General features: G+C 39.7%; 1 protein-coding gene across 5 annotated transcripts in view; it reads right to left on the bottom strand.

Annotated features, from left to right (window-relative positions):
- Positions 1-21989, bottom strand: part of SPSB4 (splA/ryanodine receptor domain and SOCS box containing 4) — a 192778-nt gene that overhangs the window by 36733 nt on the left and 134056 nt on the right. For all 5 annotated transcript variants that reach the window (XM_077348943.1, XM_077348944.1, XM_077348942.1 and 2 more), the window contains one exon: positions 17987-18841. In XM_077348943.1, the coding sequence (XP_077205058.1) occupies positions 17987-18680 (694 nt within the window). In that variant the 5' untranslated portion in view covers positions 18681-18841. The remainder of the gene's footprint in view (positions 1-17986; positions 18842-21989) is intronic.

Raw genomic sequence — 21989 nt, 5'->3', positions numbered from 1 at the left:
AAGAATCTAAAATGCTATAGTAAGTAAAACTTGAAAAATTACTAGCCAGCCTGGTTTTTCAGTAATACTGACGTGTTCAATTAGATTTAGAAGGCTTAAACCCAAACAGAGGCAACTGTTATGCTGGCCAGCGTCCCCATGAATCATGATCAACTTACAAGTTTAGGAAACTAGGGAATCACAGGGCATGCATGTACCTCTTTTGTTCTTCCTGAGTACTTGTTCTTATAATCAATCACTCTGAAAGTCAATGTAACATCTTAGAAAGCATGATACAAAAATAATATTCCTGATCATACCATAATGGTTAGCTTTCTTGACTATCTTGGGGTAAGAACATAAGAGAACTCATGGGCAGCACGAAATTTTTCCATTCCTTGTGGTACTCAACCTTGCAAACTGACATCTAAGAGCAGACCCAAAGACCCAAAGTGCATCATCTCTATCACACTCTCTTTCCCAGTTGGAACATTAGTCTGTCATAACCTGAATATATTGTTCTGTATTCTCTATAGAACATTTCTGCATGTGATTATTTTTACTGACAATGGGCACCACGGACTCACCCGTGCCGCCTTTTGGCGGCGTGGAGGGAGGGGGAAGGAGGAGCCTCTGTAAGGGTCATCTTCCTAATATTAGGATAACTCTAGGAGGAGACCTGTAGCCCAGCAGGGTAATTGATGGGCTCCTTCTGTGGGTGATGCTTATAGTGCAGTCGGTGGACTGCCTAGTTTTTAGACTCATACCCTTGTTGCCCCAACCCTATGTTCATGGTTATGTATTAATAAAGCTGTGGCCAATTTTTGCCAACAAAGGTGGTTGCCTCTTCCTTCTCCTAAACTGGCCTCCTACCTGCCAAACTGTGACAGTTGGGGGGGGGATGACACCAGTGAATACAGCTTCCCTGAGAGGATAATCAAATTAGCATTTAACAAATTTAATTAAATTAAATTTGTTAAATAAAAATAGTTGACACTATTTGGGACTTTACATAAAGCCATACTCTTGGATGGCAACTTCAGCTGTTTCCCAAACCATTAACTCCACATAATAATGATGCATTCTTCTGCACATTCAGAATGTTGAATATTGAGAGGGCAGAAGACTCTCTCCACAGCATCCGCACCAGAGGTTCCTGTACAAACTATTAATTTAAGAATGGGGACCACTGATGTAGGGGGATCAGTGGATCAACCCAAATATTACTGTAAAAGGGCAACTATTGCCAGGAGGCAGGGAGAGGGACATTTTGACTGCTTTTGAGATATGGAGATGGTGGGGGAGAAAGAATGATAATAGAGGTGGGTGGACAGTAGGGAGGCCAGCGAGAAGCTTGGGATCCCAACTATTGGGAGATATGGGAAGAATGGCAGTAGGAGAAGGTTGTTTAAACAATGAGGTGAGAGAAATAGAAATGCTCACATGTTTTCTACCTTTCATCCAATCCCAAGATACAAGGAGGTGAGGGTGGGGCTAAGAATACTAGCCTTAATCTGACAATGGTGTTGTTCAATGCCAGGTCTATAAATAATAAGACTGCCACTCTGCAGCACTTTTTGGCTGAGCAAAATATGGACCTGGTATGCATGACTAAGACCTGGGTGCATGAAGGCAAGAAAGTTAACCCGAACAAACTTTTTCTACCTGTTTTCTTGGCCCTCCATGGGCAAAAGGACAGGGGTGGAAGAGCTGTAACACAGATCCAGGAGACCTTTTGCTTTAGAGTATTCCCTGCCCCAACAATCCCAGCCCAACAATGTATGGGCCTGGTGTGGGATGCACTGGAGAGTTTGCCTATCTGATTGGTATACCGACTACCTAACACTTCAGCAGATGCTCTGCTGAATCACCTGGAGCAATTATTTAAAGCAATTTGATCCTTGACATCCTAGGTTACAGGACCATATGAAATTAAATGATTGATGTGATGTTTTTGTAAGCTTTTTCGTAGAGAAAATCCTATCACTCCACCATGCCTTATCTGCTGACTTTAATACAGTTAGGGAACTGGAGGCCCCTTGGTCACCTCAAGGCCCTACTTTGGACAGCTCTGTGAAACATTCATTGGGAAATATTCATTGGGAAATGTAAAGTAAAAAATATTAATTCAGCCTTTCTGTAATCACCTGTTCCTGTTTAGCATTTGTTTCCCTTGTCTGATTTTGCTTATCTAGGCTGTTTTTCTCTCAATACTGTATTAAATATTGTATTGTTCAGTGTTCACGAAGTTTGGGAACAACATATTTATTCTCAGATTTCAGGCATGACTTGCTGTTATTCATACCATGCTAATGTATCTCTTTCATTTCTTCTCAACATGGCATTTCTTGTCACTACCCAATTTTCCTGTGTGAGGCTAACATAAAGATATTTTATGCTTCCAACCTGGCCCAAATTGATCACCACCTAGTCAGCTGCATGACCTCAGTTCTTAGCTATCTGACCAATTTAGTCAAGGCTTGGAACTATTCTCCATAAAGAAGCAATTTATTAATTTTCTTCTTCCAACTATGATTTGACAATGAATGAGTAGACAATTCTGTGTAGTTTTTTCTGCAGCTCATTTGACAATAAAATATTCATCCTACTCTTTCCACTCATAGTTTGTCTTCTGTTTCAAAATGTTTTCTTAGTCAGTTCAACATCCTGTTTTAACTAACTGGAGCTTTTTGCGCATTCTTAATTCTTCATTAAAAATGAAGTCTTCATTTCTCTTTTCCTCTAGAGATCAAGGCTGGATCTTTTAATTTGATTCCCATGGGCAAATATTAAGTACACAGTCATGTATGGTTGTTCCCCTTTATTTATTTATTACGTTTTTATTCCACTCTGTCTTTTACTACAGCAAACTTTGCATGAGCTATTTCTGTATCTGCTTGCAGTTTTAAACCTAAATTTGGAATTCAATTGGACAACGTAAATTCATGGAAGAGCAGTATCCCATCTGCCAGCCTATTCCTCTCCTCATACTTGTGTGAGTTAAGGCCTTAGTTAGTAATGAAATACATCTCAGAGATTGAAATGCCACTAGCAACAACAACATGCCACTGTAACCTTAAAAATTTTTTTTTTTTTACAGTGGCTTTGAAAACACTGTATCATAAATAGATTTTTAATGGATGATGAAAATTCAGCATCATCAGGTCGGCTCATTTAATATAATAGGGAAGATCAGTTGATGGTTATGAAATTGGCCATGAGCTAAGGTGGGTCAAAGATAAAGAACTGACAATAGTATCACTTATCCAACTTGAAGGCAAAGTACCCACATGACCATCTGTAGCTCATTCTATCAATCATAGTGGACAGGACAGCTGTGACACTGATACATTGGAGGTATCATAGCAAAGGCTCTCTGTCTATCATACCTATATCTATACACAATCATTTTGAAGAGGGGAAAATGAGTAACGGTGACATCTATTATTGGACAATGAAAACTGTTGACTAATCGATGAACTATTAGCTATCGAGACAAACTAAGACTGCAAGTTAAAGGAGTATTTTCATGTTGCCACAAGTGTACAGTACTTATCTCTTCTACAGCATGAGCTGCTGCAGCAAAATCAGAAATGAAACTCTAGGCAATGCATCTGATCTTCCCTTTACAGAATCTTTTCTGTATATCAGCCAAGAGAGTCTCTTTCACACACCTTTGCCTATTTAATCTGAAACAATGGATGGAACCCAGGGAGATATTTTAGGCAGGTTCCAAGGGTTTGCACGTTATTTTTTTTCTTCCAAAACTACATGCCACAGAGCAAAATGTTTTCAAATCCACCTCAACACACCGTAATGTAAAAACCTAGATACTTCTTGGTATAAACTATAATGTTTACTAAATGGAGACAGCTGGGGGAAATGCAGGAATCTCCCTCTTACAAAACTAAAAAAGGCATTCAGCAAATACCCCTTTTCAAATCTGCTGATAAAACAGGAAGTAAAAAGCCAATTTATTTCCTTTTCTATGGTGCTTAACCAAGAATGTAAAAATTCAGAATGAACTGAACCAGCAAAATGTATAGGCATAGTGTTATTAAACATTTACAGGGGCTCTACAAATATGCTAGAAGCAGACATCAAGACTTTCTGACTCTCACAAATCTACATGAGAAGTTTGAGACAGAATACAGCATAATAGCCAGGACAGCAAATTTTAAAGCATGCCCACAAACACAGACAGATAAATATTATTGCAACAAAATATAACATTCCATGACTGGGGAACGGAAAGGCAAATCACCCTGTATTGAGTCTGCCAAGAAAACGCTAGAGGACGTCACCCCAAGGGTCAGACATGACTCGGTGCTTGCACAGGGGATACCTTTACCTTTATGACATTCCAAGCCAATTACTCTAGTCAGAGTTCATCTGTAGAAGATAATCACAAGTCCAGTGTATTCTTATACAGTTTCTCAGTGATGTTCACAAGAACTGCAAGTAGAACCTCAAAACTTCTTTTGAACCTCAAAACAACCCTACGGAATACAGTTAACTTATTTCTCCACTTCCTTGTTCCAAACATTACTTTCATTTGTTTATGGTAACATTACATAACAACAGGGTAATATCTCACCTCAACGAGAGCAATATTACATCACTGTTTAAGTGCTATCAAGTCACATCCAAGTTATAGAGATGCCATGAATTAATGACCTTCAGAACTGCCTTAGTTTCTTTATTGAATCAATCTGTCTCATGTTGGGTCTTCCTCTTTTCCTGCTGCCTTCCACTTTTCCTGGGATTCTTGTATGATAACCTGAGTTTTGTTCTTTTAGCTTCTACAGAGTTCAGGCTTTGTTTGATCTAGAAACCATTTTTGCCTAAGGCAACATTTTTCTGATTCATAATTTGGGATTACCACTGGAATCATTTATAATACCAGCAGATTATCACAACCACCTTATAAAACAAAAAACATCTCAGGGCCTATTTTTGGGGGCGGGGAAGTACATTTGTTTCCAATTCTGATAAAAAATATTAAACCAAAACCTATGTTAACAAAAGAAGTTGCAACCAGAAATGTGTTTTGAACAGAAACCAACAGAAACAAAAACTTGCACAAAAAATTAAAAATGAGGCTTTTGAAACCAATTCAAATAAGTTGTACATCATTTTCTGTGGGTAGTCATTCTTTAACCTATGTTTCCTTAATATGCATATTTACTGAGAACCAGTAGATATTCTTCTAGATATCATTGGATGTTTTAACATGCAGAAAACCAGTGTGGGTAATTTTCATATTCAGTTTTATTCTTCCTGGGCAATGGGCAGTGAAAACTTGTGCATCTCTCTTGATGGTGAGACATAGGAGCTGAAAATGCAGGTACAGCTCACCTGTGTCATGAGCTGTGTCATGAGAAAGGGAATGCAGAAACACAGTGTCCATTGTTCAGATGGTACAATAGAAGTTAAAAAAATAAGACACCTCTATGTTGAATTCTCCTCTTATCATGAGGTAACTTCAGAAGCAACCCTCACTGTCGACATAGCTTGAATTCCCTTGAAGTTACAATACACACACAATCAACAATAGTAGACTCACTTGCCCTTGGATACTTTGTTTTTGATAAACAGCTCTTGAGATTCATACCACAATCTGATCCATTTGTTGACACATGACACCATACTGCATCTTCTCTGGGAATGGGCACACTGATGACAGAAAACCAAGAACTAAGCCAAACTGATTCATTCATTCATTCATTCATTCATTCATTCATTCATTCATTCATTCATTCATTCATTCATTCATTCATTCATTCATTCATTCATGTACTTGTAGACCGCCACTCTCAGCTCGGTCAGCTCGTGGTGATTTATGAAAAAACCATAGACCTAAAAACATAACACTCAATAAAACCCACAGTACATCATCTTAGATGTGTTGAATACTGCAGCTTAAGCAGTGGGGGATGGAGTGAGGATGACTGGTACTTCTGTTCCATGATATCATTAATGCAGTTAGGCATTACAACTCAGTAACTTGCAAAGAAGATGGATACAGGAACATTATTCAAACACTGAAGGGGCATGAGGGGAATATACACCGTCTTGAGAATGAAGCTTGCCACTGAATACAAAGTCAATTTTTAACTAAAGGAGTGGTTAAAAAGTATTAATTAGCATCAGCATAACAGAGGTGTTGGCCTTTGCTGAAGATACAGTAAAGGATGTACCAATAATGCCTTCATATTGTGGCAGTAGTTTATTTCATTGTCTGCTGCCCACAAGGACAATACTTTTATCTGTCTTCCTGCTATAGTGCAGGGCAAATTTAGAACAACCAGATGGTTACCATATAGTAAAAGCCTACTTGCATTTTTCTTTTATCAGCAAACACAAATATCTTATGACCACACAAAGCTGGAGACATTTTTATTCAAAATGAGATAGTCTCAAGACTTGGTTACAATTACTACTTTTAAGGTTAAATTGTGTACTGTACGACACATTGAGCATTTATATATCCTATTTCCATTTTAGCACGTCTAAGGTTAGTGCAAGAATAATGCCCTGCTTTTTATTCAAAGTGTGTTCTCAAATATTATCAGCTTCAGACACTTGAGTTGTAGCTTTCACCCATCTTGGTAAAACAAAAAAGCAACATTAACATGTGTCAATAGATAGTTGCGTTTTTGTGCAATTAAAATAAATATCAAATCTTGGTTCCTGTAACAGAGTAAAACTGTGTGAAATATTAGGATGAGAAGGCTCAAAAGGAACACAACATTTCTAGTTTCACAGTTCACAGACACTTCATGTGAGAGTATTCTAACAGAATAAAAAAAATGGGATTTTTTTCCCCTCCAAAAGTGCATTATGAAATGTTGTTCAGTTTGCTAGGTAAATAATATACAGAATTACTGGACCACGATGTTCCTAGAATCACATGTATATCCTCAAACACTCATGTGCTAACCCATCAACCACTTCTTGTTATGGTGGTAGCCAGCATGGGGCCCATAGTTGTCATGGCACATCCAAATTTATTTCCTAGAATCCACTTTCTTCTTCCCCCAAACAGTCCTAGTTTCCTCCATTTCAATAGAGGGAGTAGGATTTCAGAAGTGCCCAGGATCATCACTTTTGGTCTTTAAAAAATAGCCATTTGGAAATATCTCCATCCATCACAAGATAATACTTGGTGTGGAACACTCTAACATTTTGTAGAACCTCTCTATGGCTGGTGATTTATCCTGGCCCTCATGGCAGCCATTCTTTTTCTTGCATTCACTGCCTTTTCTTAAAATTCCAAAAATGTTCACAATCTCAAAAGAACCCTGATTTAACACATAATAGCATACCTGTGTTGTTGAGGGTAGGGAAAGAAAGAATTACAAAACCCTGTATAGTGTGGGGGGGAGAAAGGACATCCTGTTCATCAAAGTGTAAAATCTAGTTACGCAAAATGCATCTTATGCTGGTATTGAAGGAGCTATCTATACAAACATTTTCAATTAGCATAATCATTTTCACTAATTAAGTGAGTGGGAATGAAAATTCACATCTACGTGCATCCAGGGATAGAATATCTGGCTTCAAAAATGTTTTATGCGCAGAATGGAATGGAGCATATACGCTCATGACAATCTGCAGAGGGCAAGTCTGCAAACCAGCACAATAATTGCAGCTGTTCTTACTGTTTCTGCTTCAAAGAAGGATATTATTTTGAGAATTCACTTTTGTCTCTGAAGTTTTTATTACCAGATTAAATAAAACAGTTTAGATCATATATTGTTTTCCCTTGCACACCTCTTTGTCTAGGGAAGAAGTGGACCTCTGAGCAAATGTTCCTCGTGGACCTCTGAGCAAATGTTCCTCGAGACTGGTCAACGCTTGACAATTTTACTGAGGACTGGGGGGGGTAGTCTTTTGCCGAGGGACGTCGCCGCCTGAGCCTCTGCTCCACTTGCAGTGCCCCTGACTTCCCGCCACCCGCTGGGGAACGCTGCCAGCAGCAGCTGCGCAGTGCCACACCAAAGGGGAGCCCTAGCCATGGTAGCTACTGGAGAATGCCAAAGGTGAGCCGGCGGCACAGTGGCAGGGCAGCCCCCGATTCAGCAGCCAGGGAGGAGGATGAAGAGGAGCTGCAGCCCGGTACCGACCGATCCATGGTACTGGTCCCCCGACCGGGGGTTGGCCACCACTGCTATAGATGAAACGAGCATTTCAATATAGAGCAATTCTAAGAAGAATGAGCCAGTTCCTAATTATTAAAAGATAAAAAATCTGTAGCTTTACAAAATGCAGATAGAAGAAGAATTGGTTCTTATATGCCGCTTTTCTCTACCTGGAAGAGTCTCAAAGAGGCTTACAATCACCTTTCCTTTTCTCTCCCCACAACAGACACCCTGTGAGGTAGGTGAGGCTGAGAGAGCCCTGATATCACTGCTTGTCAGAACAGCTTTATGAGTGCTGCAGTGAGCCCAAGGTCACCCAGCTGGCTGCATGTGGGGGAGCATGGAATCAAACCCAGCATGCCAGATTAGAAGTCCGCACTCCTAACCACTACACCAAGCTTCCCCTGCTCCCAAGCACAGTCAATGCACACACTCCATTGAGTCTACAGAAGTGCCCTAAGGCTCTCTTCATTAGAATATCAGGATCTGCTTGAGGGAAAATCCTCCACATAAGGTATTTCATCTAATTTTAAACAATTTGTTGACTAGAAAAATAAAGGCAAATCTAAAGTACACAACACAATTAATCAAGTTTCGTGACTTCAGGCTTTGGAGCATTTGTTGTCCTATGGATTTCCCAATAAGAGAATCCTGAAGAACAAACAAGGCAACAGACAAAATATCCATGGACAAGGAATGAATGGAAGGAGGAAGCACAGAAGAGGAAAAGAGATTAATAATGTCCCTGACTTAAAGAAGAAGTTGTAACAAACAGTCAGAAGCCAAAAATACTCTTTTGCTTCTCCGCTGCCATGATAATTTAAAATGCAGCCTCAAGCTATGTAGAAACTAAATTAGAAAAATGTCAACAACCGGATTATGGGAGAACATTATTTGCTAGAAAAGAATTTTAATTAATGTTCCAGTATAGAGGGAAAATATATTCAAATACTGTGACAAAATGAGACAAAGAGACAAATTATTGTAATGGGGGTGTTATAGAGGAAGACTTGACTAAAAGGCAGCAAAATGGAACCACCTGAACTTTCCTAGTTTATGTTTGCAAAGACTACTGCAATGGATAGATGTCATAGGGTTAGCAAACCACTGAGTGGTATAAAACTTGGCCGAAAGGGACATGACAAACGAAGCTCACCTATGCCCCATTTCTAAAAAGTTCACCACACAACCAATTCCACACAGTTAATATCTAACTGTACTTTCACAAATGAATTTAACTGACAAGCCAAACACCACCACAGTCACCTTTGTTTGTCTACTTGAAATGCTGACATTAATTGTAAAAATTCCAAATATTTATAGGCTGGAAGTTCCCCCTTTCAGCAGAACCTGAGATAAATTGCAGTACCACTTTATTAATTTCTCTGAGTATAGGGTATATCGATTAAATTAAAAACTGGTAGGAGCAACAAAATGCCCCTGTTTTGGTGTTCTTTTCTCCAATTGCTAAATCTCCTAATCAGTTTTTGGAATCATCCATCTTAATGTCATCCAAATGCTATCATGACATTCATTTATAAGCCCACAGATCTTCCATCAGCAAGCAGGGCAGCTATATTCAGTTCTTCAGCTGAACTTTAGCTTCTTTAAAAACAACAACAAACGTTGCACTGATTGTTCTGCATACTCTTTTTCCAAACCCAAAATAAGTTACTGCAGGGAGCAGAAACAATATGTTGTTGAGGTAAAGACCCTCCCCTGTTTACAAAGTCCCTGAAGGGACAAGAATTGCCCCATCCGGCTCTGCGGTGCTTTGCGGGGGTGCAGGACCGAATGGGGCTTATTCAAATTTGTACGAAGGTGGGACTCCATTGTTACGCAATCCCATCTTCATGCAAATAACACCCCATTGCCCCCCCCACATGGCAGAACCTTTGTGGGGGGACATTGTGGTGGTGCAGAAATATATAGCAGCTTGTCAATCAAGGCTCTCTGCTTCTGTGAAGATTTAACCCCTCATGGTCCTTTCTGTGTTTGTACAGCCCTTCTAAACTTTTAAAAGTGTAGTCCATCACAACCACCTTCAAGAAACTCCTCCTTTGCCTTAAAGTAGAGTTCCAATATGCTGGATCATGAATTAAGTGACTGGAATAAATAAAATAACTGGGATGAATGTTCCACTTAACTCATAGCATGATGTGATGTTAATGAGTTGGCCTAGGATCCGAGAAACCCAGGTTTGAATCCCCACTCTGCGCTAGAAAGTTGTTGGTTGTCATTGGGCCAGTAATACACTCTCAGCCTAGCCTACCTCACAGGGTTGTTGTGATGATAAAATGGAGGAGATGAGAATAATATAAATCACTTGGGCTCCTATTGGCAAGATAGTAGGTATAGATGAAGTAAATAATGATGAAGCCATTTACTTCCCATTACTAGAAACTTCTGGCAAACTTTGAAATAAATAATTTAAAACACACCAACTAATCTGATCACTTTTGTTGTGCTTCTATGCAGCCTTCCAATCAATATCTCTTTGTTCAAGAGATTAAAGCACATTGGTCAGTAGATCTGATGTCTATGAATTTCCAAGCAAGCTGAAACTTCATTATGGAAAGCTGGTCCATTCTAATTGCTTGTTTAAAAAATGCAACAGCACTGTGACCTTGCATTGTGTGGGCCTGTGAAAAGAGAAACCTCTATCAGAAAGAAAGAAAGAAAGAAAGAAAGAAAGAAAGAAAGAAAGAAAGAAAGAAAGAAAGAAAGAAAGAAAGAAAGAAAGAAAGAAAGAAAGAAGCTTATTTCAGGTTTGAAGAAAATAATAACATTTTTTATCCAAAGATAATAAATCAAATTGTCCTGCTGGCTATTTGACAGACTTTTAGTTTTTTTGTTTTTGTTCTTTTTTTACTGACTTTCAATTATGCAATTCAGTTCTTTTGCATTTTTTCTCATTCATGAGTTCTTTCAAGCAGTTATTGGGTTTAATTATATCTTCTATATATTTCTATATATTTCTCCTATATATTTCTCCTAGGAAGGTAGTGCATAGCAATGCTGGTCTGAAGTAGCAGAACAAAGTTTGAGTCCAATAGTACCTTTAAAACCAACTAAGTTTTATTCAACATTGTAAACTTTCATGTGCACACCTTGTTATTTCTATAAGACCTTATACCTGGTAAACATCCATGGGTATTCCGTGACCCACTCTCTACTTATAGATCTGGTTGTGTAACTCCCATTTCATCGTCTTATGATGTGGGCTATGCACACAAAAACTAACATCTCGAGTAAAGTTAGTCTTAAAGGTGCCATTGGACTCAAACTTTGTTCTGTATATTTCTCCTATGTAACTACACTTTTTCTCAACAGAAATACAGTTGTACTTCATTACAAGCAGTTTTGAAGAGCTGCTTTCTCCTTTATCCCACTCCAGTCTCTGACATAACACTGTAGAAGCAATGCCTAAATACTTTTAGGGAAAAGAATATTCAGGAACAAAAAGGAATTGAGCCCAAAGATTGCACCAGTAAAAATGATATCCTTAATGCTAATTATCAAGACTAATGATGGAAATTATCTAAACACTTGATTATATTAGTCCTTCCCACAGAAAGTGAGTATTTATTATAAATTATAACCTCAATGTAATAGGTCAGAATTGTTGCAAGGCTGATTTCAGTAAGAAAGCAAGCAATTATGCTTACCACAATAATTATCCAGGAGATAACTATAATTACAGCTGGTCCAAAACGCTGCGGCCAGAATTCTCACAAAAACAACATGGAGGTCCCACATCTAGCCCATTGTCCACAAACTGCAGTGGTTGCCAGTTGAATTCCGGATCAGGTTAAAGTTTCTGGTAATTACCTTTAAGGCCATACATGGTCAGGGCCCAGTGTACCTGAGGGACCGCCTCTCTGCCTATGCCCCTCAAAAAGCTCTACGCTCCACCACCACCAAGCAGCTAATTATTCCTGGCCCTAAAAAAACCCGCCTGGCCTTGACCAGGGCCAGAGCATTCTCTGTCCTGGCCCATCTGGTGGAATGAGCTCCCAGAGGAGATCAGGGCCCTGATGGAGCTAAAACAGTTCTGCAAAAGGGAGCTCTTCTGCCAGGCATTTGGTTGAGACTAGGTATAACCAACAACATCTGCAGGGCCATTGCTCCCTTCTTCTCAGAAATCCATCAACATGTTCTGCTCCTGGACCTGTTGCACTTATCAGTTAATAGTATTAATGTTATGGTTATGTATATGTTATGTATTGTTTCTTGTATTGTTTTCTATGTTTTATGTAAACCGCTCTGAGCCTCTGGGGAGGGGGGTATATAAATATAATAAATAAAAATAAATAATTTGTATTTGACCAACATGGTAATATAACTGTTCCAAACACAGAACACACATACAAATATTGACACCCAAACTTGCAGCATATGTGAAATCATGAACACAAGTCATCCACCAACAGCATCACTAGCTGCTGTAGCCGCTCTATCTCAATGGTGTGGCAAGGCCCCGATCACCACTCCTTTCAGTTGGTGATCCACCAACTGTCCTTCCATTTTGGAGCAAATCATGTCCACTTTTGTGTTATTTGCCAGAAAAATCTGGGATAATTGTTATTATTCAACATGGCATTTGACTTTTTACCATTATTATAAATTGAACATTTTCCATTCAATCATCTACTACATTCCCAAGATGCCTTCCCTAGTTAGGTTTCACAGCAGGACCAGGTCTTTACACGCTCAGTCCAAATCTAAGAGCCATCTCACCACCACCTGCCTTCTTCCTGTACTCCAGTCTCTCCATTTCTCTAGATGGAACATAACAGCAGAGGTTGGGACAACAGCAGCTGATGTCATCATTGCCAGCCTCTTCGTAATTGTGTTCCTCCTGCTGTCAATCACTGCTCAGAAACATACTCTGTTCCCCTCTAATTTCTAATGTTTATGTGAAGTCTGTATTCTTTTCCCCTACCCCCTTGCAATAAGCATGACATTACCCAGAGCCTTATTTGCCATCTATCCAGTTTGGAAAGAGTATTTGGAACTTAGAGTTTTCATCACCCTGCGCAACAAAGAAGAGCAGAAGGGGTGGAGGGAAAATGTCCATGTTCTCTGAAACATTTCCCACCCCCCAGAGACTGTTAGGCCTCTGACTGACGTGTGTAACACACATGAAAATAAGCTCCTTTCAGTTCTCTCCTCCCACATGTGTATTGGGTCCTAGTCAATATGAGTTCTGGCTAGAAAGGCCCACCAGAACACAACCGCCAAGTTTTTGTACATCCGAGGAATTTCTTACACAGAATATAAAAACATATTGGTCTGGAAGAAATGTGCTTTGCCAAGCCCAACTACCTCTACACAGGATCATCTCCTTCCTAAGATGAAACTGTTTTGTGTCTCTCTTATTCATCAGCCTTTACCTGTATGTCTTATACACACAAAAGCACCCTCATTCTTCTTGTGGTCCAAGAGTGCCAGGAGAGGAGCAGAAAGGGGAGAGTTTCTTTGCTCTTGGTGGTCACAGTGGTCTTCCAAAGGGTTAAGATACCACACCTGAGTGGCAAGGGTTTTCTTTTAAAAGAACTATCAACCAGACCATCTTAGTCAACCCAAGGCAGAAAAGCTATCAGGTGAAGAGGAGAGTTTGCAAATAGGTGTCATCCTCAGACTTCACCAGATCTTTGCTTAATCCAATTTCCAGTTCATTTATGTGCAAATGAAATAGCAGTGGTCACAAAACAGATACTGGGGGAAACTCAACTGCTTTTTTCCCCTTCCATTTCAAAATATATTTACTTCTAGCCTTGGCTTCTTCTTTACAAGCATATTAATTCCCAATATGACCTGCTTTCCTGTCCCATGGCTGCCAACTTTACTTAAGATCCTTTATTGAAGGGCTTTGACAAAACCCTTTTGGCAGTCCAAGGATATCGCGGATCACTCTGGTCCACATGCTTGTCAATATGCTCAGAAAACTCCAAAAGGCTGGCAAAGTTCATCATTATCAAAGCGACTTTTCCACCACAGTTTTTCACTTACTCCAGTAAATGGACAGGGGAAAAAAAAGAAATGGTAATTAGCTATTAGCAATTTTAAATGAACATCACCTTTGTAGAAAATGTATGCTTTGACTACTAAGTAGCCCATATTCTTGAGTTTCTGAACATGGCATTGCTCAAGGTCATTTCTATTTACTCATATTTCTTCTTTTTTAAATTCCGTTGACTATGCCAGTTTCCAAAAGTAAATGCTTTTTTTTTTTTTAACTAAAATTACTGTTAAAGTAAGGTAACTCAAACAATTCTTTCCAGGCTGAACTTAACTGCCATAAAACATTTAGTTCTTTGCAGTGCATTAGGATGGCACTATTAATCTCACTCCTTTTAAGGTAGTAAATTTTTCCATTTACGTTATATCTACAACGAGCCTGCAAGGGTTCAGCTGATAAAAATTCCCTTTGCAAAGAGGTAATTAAGATAGAAATAGCAAGGTCCAAACCTTCATGGTTTTGATAGCTAGAAGGAGGCAGGAAGAGCTAAATTAATTCAGAACATGAGGGTCAACTGAAAGGTTGTACACCTAAAAAGGATGCAACCAGCATGCATGTAGGTGTTGAACAACACTCAATCAGGAGTTTTATTTTGCTAGTTTGGTCTTATGGAGTTTACAAATCAGTTCTGTGTTTTATCAGGAATATTTGGGCATAACTAACTGATGTCAACGACAAAACATTTATTTCAACTTGTCTATTTTTACCACAGCTCCTCTTGTGCCCTTCAGATGAAATCAGCAAAGCCTCCTGGCAATAAAAGTGTGTATACTGCACAATCGTATTGCTATAAAAACTTCTGTAAAGTGGCCATAAAGCATGATGCTGAAATATACAGTCATAAACCATTGGGTTATCCAAAAAGCTCATAGGATAACCATATTAGAAAAAGATCAGGTTAAAGGAAGTGTTTTAACAAATTCTGCTCAGCTTTGGTTACCCTCCCAGGTTGTCCTCATCTCTCCACAGCAAAACCTGTAACATGAGTGCCTCAAAAATCCTTTGTTCTTCAGATGCCAGAGATGTGCGAGAACATCCTTCCAGGCTATTAAAACTGGATCTCAATCAAGGAGGGTATTCCCCACATACTCTCAAAAGGGAGTAGACTGACTATTTCACAAGAACTTTACTCAAGGCTCCTTTGTTTGACCTTTTAGAACACCTCACATTCATGGCCATAATCAGTGATGCAAGTTTGCAGACAAAGAACCAAATCTCTCAGGATTCTCCCTCACAATGTCATCTTTCTTGATAGGTCAATCATGGCCTGAGGACAGACATCCAAGCAACCTAATGAACCCATTTAGATCATTCTACTGCTTTCTATTACCTCGATACCCATTCTACAACTATTGATGACCATATTTAGATTTTCACTAATTACCAAATTTTCAAACATACTAACAGGATCTTACACTTTTATCCAAGCACAGCTTTCCCATTTGGCACCAAGGTATAGGAAAGGATGTCCTGACTTTGATAGCCCAAGACAACCAGCACTCACCAGAACTCAGAAGCTAAGCAGGTTACTCTTTGGATGGGAGACTACCAAAAAATACCAGATTCACAGAGCCACACAATGGCAAACCACCTCTTTCCTTGCAAATCCTACAGGGTTACCATAAATTGGATGCAACTTGACATCCAATTTCAAGGCCTCATTTCTGTAGTTGGTTTTCTACTAGATCTTTCTTCCAGCACCATGAACACAAAATCTCTGGATCTCCACTATTCCTTTCCCTTAATTGTTTTATGTCCCTCCCAAATTTAATCTCCCATATTCCTCTACTCATTCCTCAGTCCTTTTATTTCATTTCCTTTCCTGGACTTCTATGCACTACCATCAACCATTCTTTCCTATCCCATCTCCATCTTGGTCTGCAACCCTAAAATTCCTTCTCCATTTTGCATCTTCTGATCCCTTCAGGACAACCTCTCACTTATCTGTCTCCCCAAGCTGGTTTGCTCTGGACTATCCATACTCAAAGACACATGTGCACTTATAAACTAGGCACAAAGTGAATGGTTTTATTAGATTATCACATGTAAACTGCTATGGTTCTGCTGTAAATAGAACAGTTTAGACTGGCTGCCTTGTGCTCTCAACTTGATTTCTCATTTTGTCTTCAGTATCTTTGATAGTGCAATAAAGTTACTTGCTGGTTAAATGCTTGTCTCTCTTCCATTCTGCTCTTCTCAAAGATTCATTATTCCAAACTGGAACCCAGTAAATGTCACAAACTAAAGGACCCCAGTTTTGTCCGAGAACGCATTTTCTCACATGTTGGGGCACTCTTCATGTTACAGGCCTGACACAGGCAGATGATTTGGATAGCATGTTGCACAAAATAAGTAGGACTTCCTACGTACGGAGTGGACTCTCATTTCAAAGGTTTGGGCAAAAGTCCCTGTGGAAATCGGTTTGTGCCAGTGACCACATTCAAAGCTCAAATCACAACAGCGTATTCTCTCATTTACTGTAAGAAGGGGAAGGAAAGAGTTATCTGGTATTAAAAAAAAATCTGCTTGAGCCAACCTCACATAACCTACTTCATATGCATAACTCTTTCCCTCTGCTGGGTTAAGAGCAGTCAGCCATGTAGGTGGGTGACTTTCTAAAGCCTTAAACCACATTTTGTCAGGAGGAAAAAGTGAAGGCTTTCTGGAGGGAGGGGATGAATAGGGAGAGGCTTCCCATCTAGACTTGTGTGCAAGGCCTGGATTTTTCTGAAGCAGAAACAGGACAGCAGCTTCACAAAGCAAGTCATCTCCTTCTTCCTTCTCACCCTCTCAAGCCTTGCCAGCATATATAAGATAAGATATACATAACTGTGATAATTACTTCATGTTGTAAAGCTCCAGCATACTTCTGAAGTAACAGCATAAGCCATGGTCTACAATTTCCGAAATCCGCTTTTATGAGAAAACAAATACCATTTGGTTGCCAGTTACTTAGATTAAGAGCCCATAGTGAACATTTTACTAAATGCTACCATACTGCCATCTCATCTTAAGTGTCATATTACTTCTGAGCCGCAGCTAAAATTTTATTCTTTTACTACAAAGATTTCTGGATAGGACTTCCAGGTGCTTTCTATTATAAAATAAGTACTTCCTGCTTTCCTGCATTATTCATTAATATAGCACCAGGCCTATGAATGGCATGACATAAAGAAATGTAACACTAGAAGGTTCACAACAGAAGCAAGCCTATCCAAGAATGACTCACAACCAGTGTTTGGTTTAGTCCATTAGTGTAATGGGGGACATGCAAGACAAGAAATTCAGTTGCAACACAGAACTAAACATGTGCTTATACTCTCCCACACATTCTTCATGAACATATCCCAATCCACAAGAATTTCTCAAGACCAAGCCATCAGAAATTGAGGCACAAGAAAAATAAACCCAATAATAAAAAACCAGGTTCCTCATTAAGGATTACAATAAGTTATTTGCTCCTGCAACTTCTTTATACTGTTTCAAAATTAGAGGTTTCAGTCTTAATTTATTTTTGCAAAAACAAAGCTTTGTCAAAGAGAGAAAGATAGATTAAAACAGCACAGATTTTCATAGTACATGTTAGTGTGTTGATCATCATTCTACATCATAGGGCATTTGTGTGATCCCACCGCCACAATGTGACTGCAACTGCTAATTGCAGCTATCAGCCATATGACTTTTCAGGTGGGCACATATAACAAAAAAAGCTACTCCCCCCCCCCCTAAAAAAGAGAGAGCCATACTTTGTTCCTCAAAATCCATGCAGGAAAAAAGAAGAAAGCGAAGACAGTTGCAAATAACGAACATAAATTGTGACAAATCATAAGACACTTACGATCAAGTCCGTTGATGTATCTCATTGTAATTTCACAGTGCCCCCAAACTGCACTGACTATAGGGTAAAGTTTTTTCCCTTTTAGTCCCCTGAAAGCAACTCCAAGGTACTGTCCATCTACAATGAAGCTAAGTGTCCCTTCATCCATATCCAAAACCACCAGTAAGGAGTCTGGTAGTACAAAAGACTCATCTGGTTCCAAAAATACAGGATACGTCACCCCAGGTTGATTTTTACAGTTATGGTAAAGTTTGTTGCGTCCAAGGTCCCAGCCCCATGACTCATTATTGCTACCAACCAACGATGTATATCCTACAGAATGCAATGGAGCTTCTGCTGTTGACACTCCAACCACAGCATGTGTCCCCCGTTGCCTGGTAGGCCAGTGAATCTTCCAGACATGTAGACCCCTCGTATAACCAACTTTGCCCCGGATGCAGTCTGTGCTTTGGGCAACAGGATGTCTATGAAAAGTCAGTTTGTCATCTTCCTTCACAAATATATTTAAGGATCGATCTTCATTGTTCCAAGCATGTTTATACTGAACCTCCAAATGGGCTGGGGGCATATCCAACAACATGTCCAGACGTGCAGGCTTGCAGAAATCCGGACCCCGCAGTTCTCGTTTGACAGGTCTGTAAGGGGGCTCCCTCACATCAACAGACTTTATGCTCCCTGAGATTTTTTGGCCCATTGCTCGGCTGCAGAATACCTGGTTGCAGGGAATGATGGGTGGATCTGGGCCCACTGTTAACTCATGAAAGCACTTTCAACTGATCCAACAAACTGCGTCTGTAGACTGGATTTACTTCTTCGTGGATTGTCTTAAAGCCACTGTTTTCTGAGAACACCCTCCTGAAATAAAGCAGAGAACCTCCAGTTAAAAAGTAGCCAACTTATAACCCACATATGTATCCCTGAAGAATTTTTCTGATCTCTGCCAAGTTACTTTAAGTCAAGAGTCTACAATTCTCTTCTTTGTGGCCTTTGTACTACAGTGTTCACTAGTCAAACTGTCAGCTGGGTATATGGAGCTCAGAGTACAGACAGCAATTTCCTTCTTTTCATAATACACACAGACATTCCACTCCTTTTGCCCTTCCACCCAGATAGTCTAGTGAAGGCAGTCATTGCACAGAGTTTTCCCTCCATTATCAGGTATGCCTACAGCTACACACAATTTTGACTCACATTTTCTTCTTTAAACTGCCTCGAAAGAATTCATTACCTTTCCCCCCTAGCATTTTCTTTCTGAATATGCCTTCCCAATCCAAGAATGTCCTGTAAGAGAAGCTCGACTAGCATGGCTGGAATGAATGGCCTGATGATAGCAAACAGCTGTGAAATGTGATACTTCACCTTTAAACAGCACCATGCCCCTTAAATAAATAGCACAGGGCAAAACTCTTTTTATGATTCATGATGGGCTTGTGGGAAGGAGTAGACAGAAACATAAGCATTCCTAAGAGGGGTTCTCTGACCAGCCAAACCTGTGAAGTGTTTGGTTTAAAATATAAAGTGTTAAGTGGTGATGCTGAACTACTCAGAATAGGATACTGTCCACAATTTATTTACTTTTACTACTTACCATGCCAGAAACCAAGGGTTTTTGACATAGGGCAATTTCCCTCCAAAGTATTTTTCAGGGGTGCATAATACATGAGCCACTTTACCGGAATAAGGCACTTATCATAAAAGCAGCGAATGCTGTGTATCATAAACTTGCAGGCTGGGCATCTTTGTACACATTTTCACATATCAGTGTTATTTTGAAAAGCTTTCAAGTTATATTTTTTCACCCAGCAGCAGTGAAAGTAAGCCACACACGTACACAATTAGCCTTCTATATAGGGTGGACAAAGAGATCCTTGGGATTCCTCCAAATTAGTTTCAGCAGGTATACACTGCATACATGGACACCTTGCATGGAGGGAGTCAAAAGAATAATTTGCACAGCCATTCCAGGATGTAAGACAAGTGGTCCCCCATCGATTCACTGAAAGAAACAGGATGGAGTATGCCGACATACATATGCACAGGTGTTCTCTGTCTCGGAGCACAATCTACATTAGCTTTACCTATGATGAAGTACAAGCCCGTCTGGCAGTCTGCACTGCTAACTAGTCTCTTTCTCTACCCTTCATTGCAGAACTTGCCAACGCCACTGTTTAAATAGCAACATGTCTCTTCTTCCTGATTTCACAGCAGGAAGGATCATGCAAGCTCTCAAAGTCTTGATATGCTAGGCACCAGAAAGTCTTTGCACATATGTCTGTGCACATAATGATTGTGTACCCCATAAAACCAACTACCGTAGTAATTCATTCAAGTCATATTTTATTTCTCTGCTAAAACATTTTTGAGCAAAGGATAATTTCTTTAGCATTCATAGAATTTATGCACTATTATGACCTTTTCATACACACACCAGAAAATCAGGGGAAAAGGGGGGATGATGAAGATGCATTAATATTCCAGCTAGGGCCTTCTGTAACTATTGAGAAACTTTTTTTTTTCTTTTGAGAAAAACTCACACGCTCCAGCAAGAAGTATTTCTGCTGTTTTATGGTTTCACAAGCAGGACAGCCCCATGTAGTTGGGAAATGATCAGATTAAGAGCTCTACATGCACACAGTAGAAAGAGTAAGCCAAATCGAAGCCGGAAAAAGAGTGTCAGTTTCACTTTGCAGGGCTTTCAGTGGAACTGCCAAAATATTAAGGAATGTTATTCTCAGCGCTAACAGTGAAACTGAAGACTTGCAGAAATCAAGCCAAGGGGATGTTATTGCCCTGCTAAAATGTGACTCAATGTGTGACAAAATAAGGACACCAGTGTTAGTGAGCTGCCCAGTGCAGACATATAGCCATGCAACTATTTATTGTTAGTAATCATGGATTAAGATACCCTGTTGATAATTAACAGAGGCAAGATGCACTGCAAATGGCCCTCACAATTACCCATTGGAATACCAGGGATAGGAGCACTACTTTTTGTTGTTCGTACTTGGCAAACACCTTTGTTAATCAAGGAAAATAGTGTCATCTCTTGTTTAATTTCAACTAGAGAGTATATCTACTTTTGCCAAGTCCATTTGCTTACTGGAGAGTGGAACAGGCTGATTTTCCAATGGAAACAAGTATGCAGTCCCACTGTTTAGCTTAGCAAGAACTTGCATCTAAATGTTTCCTGTAGTCTCTAGTTTGCACTTTTGTAGATAAGTCTCAATACTTGTGTGCATGTGTGTATGTATACAGAAAACAATATTTGATATTTTGACAGGGAGAGGCATTTTGAATTATCTTCTGCACACATCAGTCACTATGTGAAATCTTACTATCATACAGACCCAACCAAGGAAAATGAACCACCTTGGCTTTTTCTAGCATACACAGACATATGCTTAAGAGTCCACCTATCTAGTAAGGGTCTCCAACCCATGGCTTCTGTGGCATCTGCTGACATTGCTCCTGATGCCCACGTGTTTTAAGAAAGCGAGCAGAGCTTCTGATTGGCTGTGTAGATTATTAAAAATGGTGCTTGCAGCAGTTGACACCATAAGACAAAGTTCTTCATCAAATAAACTAAGGTAAACTCTGTTTATGCAAGGAAGTATTTTACATGCAAAAATATATCATTAAACAGGGCTGTCAAAGAGTTATTAGAATTATGCATAGGCTCAATATCTGCTTTTCTGTGGTTGATCTCCATCCCATATGAGAATTCCAAAGGTGCCCATAGACTTTAAAAGGTAGTGTAACCTGTTCCAAATAGTAATTACTCCAGGAGGTGGCAAGCAAGCTACCAAGTTTGTATCTCTGGGGTCTAATAGAGCTGGCATATGTACAAAGCTGGGGGTCAGAGAAACCTAGGTTATCTCCGCACAGTAGGTAACTGCATCAGCCAGATAAACGTCCAGTTTAGTGCATCTGGGGAACAAAGCTCTGTCTCACAGAATAAATTGTGTTAAGCCTTTAAGGTGCCACTGGACTCCTGTTTTACTTT

This window comes from Paroedura picta, chromosome 8 (assembly GCF_049243985.1).
Source record: "Paroedura picta isolate Pp20150507F chromosome 8, Ppicta_v3.0, whole genome shotgun sequence".
NCBI lineage: Eukaryota > Metazoa > Chordata > Lepidosauria > Squamata > Gekkonidae > Paroedura > Paroedura picta.
The sequence above is the reverse complement of the archived record's forward strand: the minus strand, read 5'-3'. Positions and strand labels throughout refer to the sequence as shown.